An 8,508-nucleotide genomic window follows, 5' to 3' on the forward strand; every position below is an offset into this window, starting at 1 on the left:
GAAAAAACATACGCCCTTATGACTTTAGAAAAATTTTTTCTTAAAACCATAAGGGCGTATAACAAAAAAAATTTTTTTTTCGTTTTTTCCATAGATGTTCGTGCTTTCAACATTTTTTACATTGATTGGAGCAAAAAAATTTTTTTATACGCTTTTTCGTTCTGCAGAACCATAAGGGCGTATATTAACATCTGTTTTGAAATGAATAATTTAATAATTAAATTCAACAATGAAAACTATATTTCATAAATATTAATCAAAAAATTTACCGTTATCATTTGAAATTCACTAAAAAATTCTGATTTGATCAAGATTTAAAAATTCTATAATTTCTGAAATAATCACCTTTCAAATTTAAGCTCCTTAAATATCACTGCTTAAAAAATGTTTTTCTCTGTAAGAAAGACTGTAAAACATAGACGAAAAAAAAAACTTAAATAAGCACCTTGTTTATCATGAATAGCAATAACTAAATTTATGTATTATTTGCAACTGAATCAGAGATATTAGAATCCTTAGGTGGTCTCTGAGTTTCTAAATCTTGAATAACTTGGACGTAGTCATTTACTTTTTTTAAAATTTGCTTTGGTATGACATCCATCTGTCTTTCTTCTTCATCATCATCATTATCACTATCATCATTTGCTTTTTTTTTCTTAATATCCGACTGATAGTTAATTTCATTGGTTTTTCTTTTACGCTCATTGTCAGTTCTCGTGTCTACGTCATTAAATTTGATGATTTCAACATGCCTAGTAGCGTCATCACAATCAGTGCTAGTGGTGGCGGGAGTTTGTGGTTGGACAATTAAACCGTCATCTGTTTTGTTGCTGGGGTTTATCGAGACATCAACATAGCACATCTTTTCAGGTTCAAATGCCGATAGACTGTTTTCATTGTGACTGGGTGTGTCGTAACAAGGCGTTGAACTCGGCGCGTAAACATTTTCCAATTGTTCGTAATGACTACTCATTGATTCGCTGCTGCGTTGACTCAAATTTGACAAATTTCCACTTTGTTTATTAACTGGGCTCTTGTGTATTGGAAATAAATCACGCTCAAATGCGCGCATCTCGGAATCTTTCTTCTCTTGCGCTCGGGCTACGAAACGCGTCATCTTCGACGGTGATGGTGCTGCTGAAATTGGACGTGACGGGGGACTTGTTCCGGCTTTTTTGAATAGTTGTATTGGTCGCTGGAACCCTTTTGATGGGTGCGGGGGAATTGAGACTACTTCGCACTGAGTGAATCCTACTTCGGGCGATATCAAATATTGGGTGAATTTTTGAGGGAAGAATTCTATGCTGTGATAATTTCTATAAGTTCGTTCCTAAAGAAAGAAAAAAAAATTATTTTATTTAAAGTTTTTATTAGATGACTACGGTGAGTAAATGAAATTAATAATACTTACGGTCAATCCTTTCTTCTTCCCATAACTTGGCCAACCTTGCGCCTCTAATACTAGAACCCCACCGGGACGCAACTGTGCGTGCATACGCTTGAATGCCAGTTTCAATCCAGCGTCACCGTGATTTAAATGAATCCATTTGGTGATTGACAGACAGAGAATTGTATCGAATTGTGGTTGTTCGGACTTTAATAGAGAATCATCTTCGAGTACATAGTTACCCTAAACAAAAAAAAAGATCATTATTAAATTGAGTTCATTTTTTTTTTTTTTTATTTTCTTCAAGTAAATATTGATCAGTTTTATCTTAATAAAAAAATTAGAAGTTTTTTTTATAAATTCTTCACAAACTGGTTCCTTAAAAACAAAAAAATTATCGAATGTTCTTTTTTCAATATCAAATTTATAAAACTGTGATTAAACTCACACAGAAAAAAAGGTTCACTTGAGCCAAAAAAATATTTTTCTTCCTAATTATTTTCCTAAGCGAAAAAAAAATTTTTTTTTGACACAAGAAATTTCACTTATTCCAACAAAATTTATTTTAGTCAAGAAAATCTTTTTGTTTTGAGAAAATTTAGCCTCTTGCTCCAAAAAATTTAGTTCTTGATAGAAGTAAATTTTCTTGTCTTGAGAAAATTTCTCTCTTGCTCTAAAAAATTAAAAATCTCGATAGAAGTAAATTTTCATTAATATTTTTATTGATTAACATGTCAAATAGGAAGATCAAATAATATTGAATCATTTTTTTTTCATTCAATATGTATAATTGCACGATAAATGTCAGGGACATTCCATAGTGACTGGTGGGACATTTGACTCTGGAATTCCACCAATTATAAGCTACAATTATGTGACTGAAACTTATATTATAGTAAAATTTATCTTATAATATAGAAGAATAACTAATTAACAACATCCCTTTATCAAAAACCTCCATTACTTATTAAGTTTCTCGTAATTATCATTTGACTGAGTGTGACTGGTGGGGCATCGAAAAATCCTTCTCTCTTACCGCGGTATACTTAAAATCCAATTTTAGTTCGACCACTAAACTGTTAAAAAATACTTCCCTCTCAATACAAAATTGATCCTACAAACATTCAATATTATGAAGAATTAGACTGATTACCTACGTAGAAACAATTAAAAGAATTTTTTTTATTGTGACTAGTTGGACCGGCATTTGTGACTGGTGGGACAAGTGCAAAATGTGTACAAAAGTTGTTTATTAAAAAGACTTTTATATTATTTCAACCTTAGAAACATTATTGTTTATATATTTAACTATAAATTATTTAGTATAATTAAAAAACACAAATAAAGGATTTAACATGCTGACAACAGGATCTTGATAAACTTAGGGGTTAATTAATAACGAACATAAGAAAATTTGTTCTTAAAACTATAATAATAAATATGTTAGTTAATAATAAACATAAAATGAATTTGTTCTTAAAACTGTTAAAACAACATTTGACCCTGATACAAGTTAGTACGGCTGAAAAGTTACTAGGAGAGAAAAATCGATTTTCTTATTGATTAAAAAAAATTTTCTTTACAAATTAGTAAAATATAAACTTTTAATAATAAATTAAGACTAAATTAGAATGAATTAGATAAATTTTAGTCATTTTCCCCATTTCGCATGGAATGCCCCTGTCAATTCTTCAAAAAAAAATTTTTTTTTGAAAATCTGATAAAAAATAACAATATTGAAATTTCTTATCTAAATCGTTTTTCTTGACATAAAACTTTTGTTAACATTAAAAGCTTTAATACAAATCGAAAATTTTACTTTAAAAAACTTTCATGATTATTATCGTAAATTAATTGTGAAGTGAAATAATAAAAAAACAAAAATCCGGTGACTATCAGTTCTTAATTTAATAAAAATATTTTTCGCATTATGAGGCGTGGAATAAAATTTAAAGAACTCACTTGTACAAATGTAACATTATAAGGAAAGCCTTTATCCTTGTTTTTCTTGGTGAAACCTGGTACATCAATAGGACCATAAGTGATGGGCATGGACATCGGAAAGAAACTAGAATCACAATCATTGCTAGTACCAGCTTCATCATCATTACCAGCCGGTGATCTAGCACAGTTGACATAATGTTTGATATTACTTCTGGCGATCCCAATCAGCTTACGATCAATATCAATCCCCGTAACACTGCGTGCTGCTAAATGTCGTGCTACTGACAAGGTGATATGTCCAATATTACACCCGATATCAAGAATATCTTTATTATAAAAGAGTTCTCTGCGTTGTGCAAAGACCGTCAGCCGAGGATCTATTTCCATATTGAAATTGCGATATCCATAATAGCGATCATAATTACCGAACTGATAGCGCGCATTTTTCGGCTTAAATTTGGGAATTACTAATCCATCTTGTCCTTTCTTTTTTTTGTCCTGGTTAGGTCTGTGAGCCGGCCTTATCTTCCAAGCACCGGGTTGGGGAATTACCGGGCTGACTATTTTATCTTTGATGTCCACCTTGCGCAGCCGCTTGTCTTTGGGTTCCATGTCCAATCCCTTTAGTCGCAATTTGTTCTTGTCTTTCTGGGGACTTTGGGTTTCAACGCTTGTTTCTTTAGATTCTTTGTTGTCCTTGAGCTGCTGCGTCTGCTGATTGATTGCAAGCTCGTTAGCTTCCTGTAATTGTAATACCTTGTCTTCCTTAGATGGCTGCGAGGGCACTGTGATCGCAGCGACAGGTAATGCTGGTAATGAAGCTGCAAGCGACAAAGTTGGTACTGCTGGTTCTGCAAATACCATTTCCGCCGTTATGATTTCAGTGGACTCTTCATCTGGAACTACTGAAGTCAATGACATATCTAAGGTCACCATAGCTGCTGTTGGTGCTTCAGTGGAAGTTGGAGTTATTACTGGCGTCGTTGACTCCGTAGACGCTTCTGATGACGAAGAAGATATTGTTACAGTGGCTTTTGGGTTTGATGATTTGAGCAGAGTGAGCTCATCAGATTTTAGCTCCGTTGTTTCGCTGCCGCTGTGACTTACATCTTCTTTTCCAGATCCCGATGAAGCGCGCTTGCGTTTTCTATTGCGCCGCTTTGAAAACTTCTTTGTTGGTGATATCAATTGCTTTTCATACTCGTCGTCATTGCAGTTGCTTAAATTGAGCGGGTCATTTATATTCGGGGGTATTATTACTTCGATTGTTCCCTTACGGTGTTTTGGTGTTGGTAATGGACTTGATTTAGGCGTAACAGCATTCATAGCACGATTTATTTCTTCATCTTGCATACTGTTTAAATTTAATGGATCACAAATATTACCACCGAGTAAAAATTTTGTTGGAGGGATTATTCCCCCATCTTTTTTTCGCCTCTTGTACGGCGGAAAAAATTTATTTGTATTTCCGCCGGTGAAACTTTGTGATCGTTTACGGTTAAATTTAAAGTGACGCGATTGATTAAACATTTTACGAGTTTTTTCATTTTCTTTTTTCCCCACATGACCGACTTTTGATGTGCGATCTACTTGAGCCGACGACATTTTTTTTTATTGCTTTTTGTTTATCTGGAATAGAAAAAAGATAAAAAGTTAGTTCCTATATACGTGTTTTATTATTTTACTTGGGAAGTTTCGGTATTGAACCTTAAGTTATAGTTACCAATTATTACAAGGTAATTAGTTCTTAATTAAATCAACTTATTCGATTATTTGTAGTAATTAAATTCCTAATTTTTAATTAAGTATCAAATATTTGATTACGCCATTGTTAAACGAAAATTGAATTTTTTTTTCTTAATGGCTTTATTATTATTTTAAGTAAATATTCAGATAAAATTACATTGAAATTAAAAAGACGAATAAATATGCAAATAACTTTTTGCTCTAAGGCATAGTAATAGTTAAAATTTAAGAAACAAAAAAAATTTAATCAAAAAAAAAAAAAAACCCCAATTATTATTTAGCTTTTTATTTATTTTTTACTTATTTCAATGATAATTAATATACTAAAGATAAGAAAACTTTTAAATTATTTTTTTTAATGATATATTTTTGGCCTTTATTGGAGTGATAAATTAAGTTATTTGTTAAAAAAAATTCAACTTGAAAAAATCTATAAACTAGATTTTACATCATTTTATTGTTACTCTCTTTAACAGGCGAGACCATCTTTTTCTCGCTTTGCTCTCACAGAGTTTAACGGAACTATCTCTGTCGCACTCCCAACAGCAGAGCGATTGCAGTTTCGATTGGTTTCACGAAACAAATGAAATTTTTGAAAAAAAAAAAACGCTTTGTGGTGAAATAGTTTATTAAATTATCTATTATCTCTAAGAACGTTTTTTCAAAATTTCCATTCGTTTCACTAAGCCGATTGAAACTGCAATCACTGGTCTCGGCTGTTAAGCAGTAATATTTTTTTATCAGAAATATAAAATTTAATTTTGACTCCTTATAATTTTCAAATTTATTAATTTCTACATAAAATATTTTAATTTCAGCTAATTAAAACTCAAGTGAAAACAAAGAATATCTGTACATCAAAAAAATTGTATTCTATTGAAAAATGATTCAGGAATTACAAATTTAAACAAAAAAAATTTTTTAAGCGAAAATTTGAAAAATTCTAGTGTGATTTATCAAAATTAAAAAAAAATTGTTGTTAATGTTTTTGTAATTCAAGATATTATTATAAAAAATGTTATTCTTTTTGAATTTAAAATAAATTTTTACATTTTTTTCTGATTAATTAATAACTAAAAATGATATGAAATAATTATTAAAAATAAAAAAAAAATTTTTGACTTGCAAAACTAAAAAATTTTTTAAATTGTAAAAATTTAATTACTAAACGGAATGAATAAAAAAATGAAAACTAAAAATATACCTGAAAAGAAAAAAAAAGTTAATGATTGGGATAAAAATTTTTTAAATGATATAATTTGTGATATAAAAATAATAACAATAACGATAATAATATAAAATATAAAATATAAAACGAATAGTAAATTAAAAATGATAGTTAAGTAGTAATAGGCGATAAATTACAATAAAATAATACAAGTGAGAGAGTTTAGTAGTGTGATGTGTTGATGAATAACATTGATGTTGACGAAGACGTGAATTTATGTAAAAATTTATCGTTCCCGCGTCAGCACATGCGCAGTAAGTAGTTTACACAGTCAGAAAGCGGATTGTAAGTAATGTCTAAATCTATTATTCCTTATTTAATAACTTTATGTTAGTATTTTTGTAAATTACATACCTTTAATTTATTGTAGGTCGAATTCAGATCAATATTGCTGCCCTCAATGGTTCCATTAAGCACAATAATACGGCATTACAGGTTAATATGCGACACTGAGAGTTTTAACGACACGATGTACGACCATCAACGATGGCGAATAGTTGCTTGAGATATAATATTCACTGGCCTGCTCTTTCACCACCATTTTCCATGTGGGTAGCGCTCGTGCGCTCGAGACTAAATTATTCGGGTATTTTCGTAAATATTCGGATTCCCGCTTTATTTCGGTCAATCAAATTATTTATTTTTTATTACTTAGATAATATTTATAGATACAGCGGAAATTAGTCAAGATCGCATTAATTTTTTAGAAGAACAAATTATATCAAGAAAATTTTTTTAATTATGGGTAATTTTTTAAAATGATAATTTATCTGCACGGACAAAAAATTTTCTATAGTTATGTATGATTATTATGTATCGTTTTATGATATATACTTAATTCCGCAGATACTTAATAGTTTTTTGGTTTTGTTTAAAAAACTAATTAGTTTCAAAAAAATAATTTTTAAATGCAATTTAATTTAGCAGATATTTGATAATTTTGAGAATTTTTTTATCAAATAAATTATGCCAAAAAAATGAGAAAAAATTAATATTTAGAAATTTTATAAAATTGAAAATGCAATTTTTTTTTAAATAATTTTTTGGAATGAATTTGTTTGTCAAAAAAAATTAAAAAATGGTTAAGTGACTGCTAACTTTAATGTCATAATTTTTGAAAATTGTGTTAATAGATTAAAAAAATTTCTACGTGTAGAATTTTTAGACAATTTTTTTCTAATAATTGTTTTCTATTTTCTATTTATATATGGTCGCATGAACTAATACTTGATTGATTAAAAAAAAAATGAATACGATTTACATATTTAGTTATTTTGTCCAATAAAAAAGTCTGTCACAGTTTTGGTGATAATAATTTATTTTTTGAGAAAATCGTTGAAAAAATGTATAAAATCATGAAAAAGCACAAATTCTTGTTAAGACTTTTTTGATGATACCAAATTTAACTATAAAAAATTCCTTTAAATAAAGATATACCTATTAAAAAATTTTTCTTAGTCACATAATTTTCATCATATCTGCACCGAAAATTTAGACTTTCTCCTTTGTTTTGTGGAAAGAAAGTGCGACTTTTATCTTATGGAATAATATATACAATAAATAAACAGTTTGAAATTTGCACTAACCTTCCCACAAAAACAAAAGCACAAGTTTAAACTTTTGGTTACAAATATGATGAAAAATAGAATGCGCGCCAGCGAGAGAAGTAGAATATCCAAATCTCGCCTTTGACTCAGGTGTCCTACGTCCCTCTCTCGGTGCGTGATATATTGTTTTGACTTATAATCACATTCACACATACGAAATAAAATAAGTAAATAAATAAATGGCGTTTATCGCGAAATTCGAATCTATTTAGAACTACTTTAAAAACTTATCATAATAAAATAACTATAGCTGAAAAGCATATGAAAATTAAGTTTACCGACATTTAAAAATTTTTAGAATTTTTTTTTTTTTTGAAAAAATTATTACAAAAAAAGAAGAAAAAAAATTTTATTTGTCAAAAACTTGAAAAATTTTAAGTGCAATTTTTAGAAGATATTTTTTTGTTCCAATTTAATAAATGAAAAGAAACAAAAAAATTAGAAACGTCGGCTAACTTTAGTATTATGAAAAGCATATAATATGAAACATTGTGAAGACACAATTTCAAGTTATGACCTTTCCAATGATTTATTTATTTATTTATTTATTAATCAACATATGCCTATCGGCAATATACATCAACAGAGAGTATTAA

The 8,508-nt window shown here is 29.2% G+C and overlaps 1 protein-coding gene across 1 annotated transcript; it reads right to left on the reverse strand.

Annotated features, from left to right (window-relative positions):
• Window positions 1-272: 272 nt before the first annotated feature.
• Window positions 273-6,853, reverse strand: LOC123270425 (7SK snRNA methylphosphate capping enzyme-like). Its single transcript, XM_044736457.1, has 4 exons — window positions 6,660-6,853; window positions 3,350-4,960; window positions 1,412-1,630; window positions 273-1,330 (listed from the first exon to the last, which is right to left on the reverse strand). Exons 2-4 carry the CDS (start codon window positions 4,934-4,936, stop codon window positions 476-478), a joined length of 2,661 nt encoding a protein of 886 aa, XP_044592392.1. The 5' UTR covers window positions 4,937-4,960; window positions 6,660-6,853; the 3' UTR covers window positions 273-475.
• Window positions 6,854-8,508: the final 1,655 nt, after the last annotated feature.

This window comes from Cotesia glomerata, linkage group LG8 (assembly GCF_020080835.1).
Source record: "Cotesia glomerata isolate CgM1 linkage group LG8, MPM_Cglom_v2.3, whole genome shotgun sequence".
Classification (NCBI taxonomy): Eukaryota; Metazoa; Arthropoda; class Insecta; order Hymenoptera; family Braconidae; genus Cotesia; species Cotesia glomerata.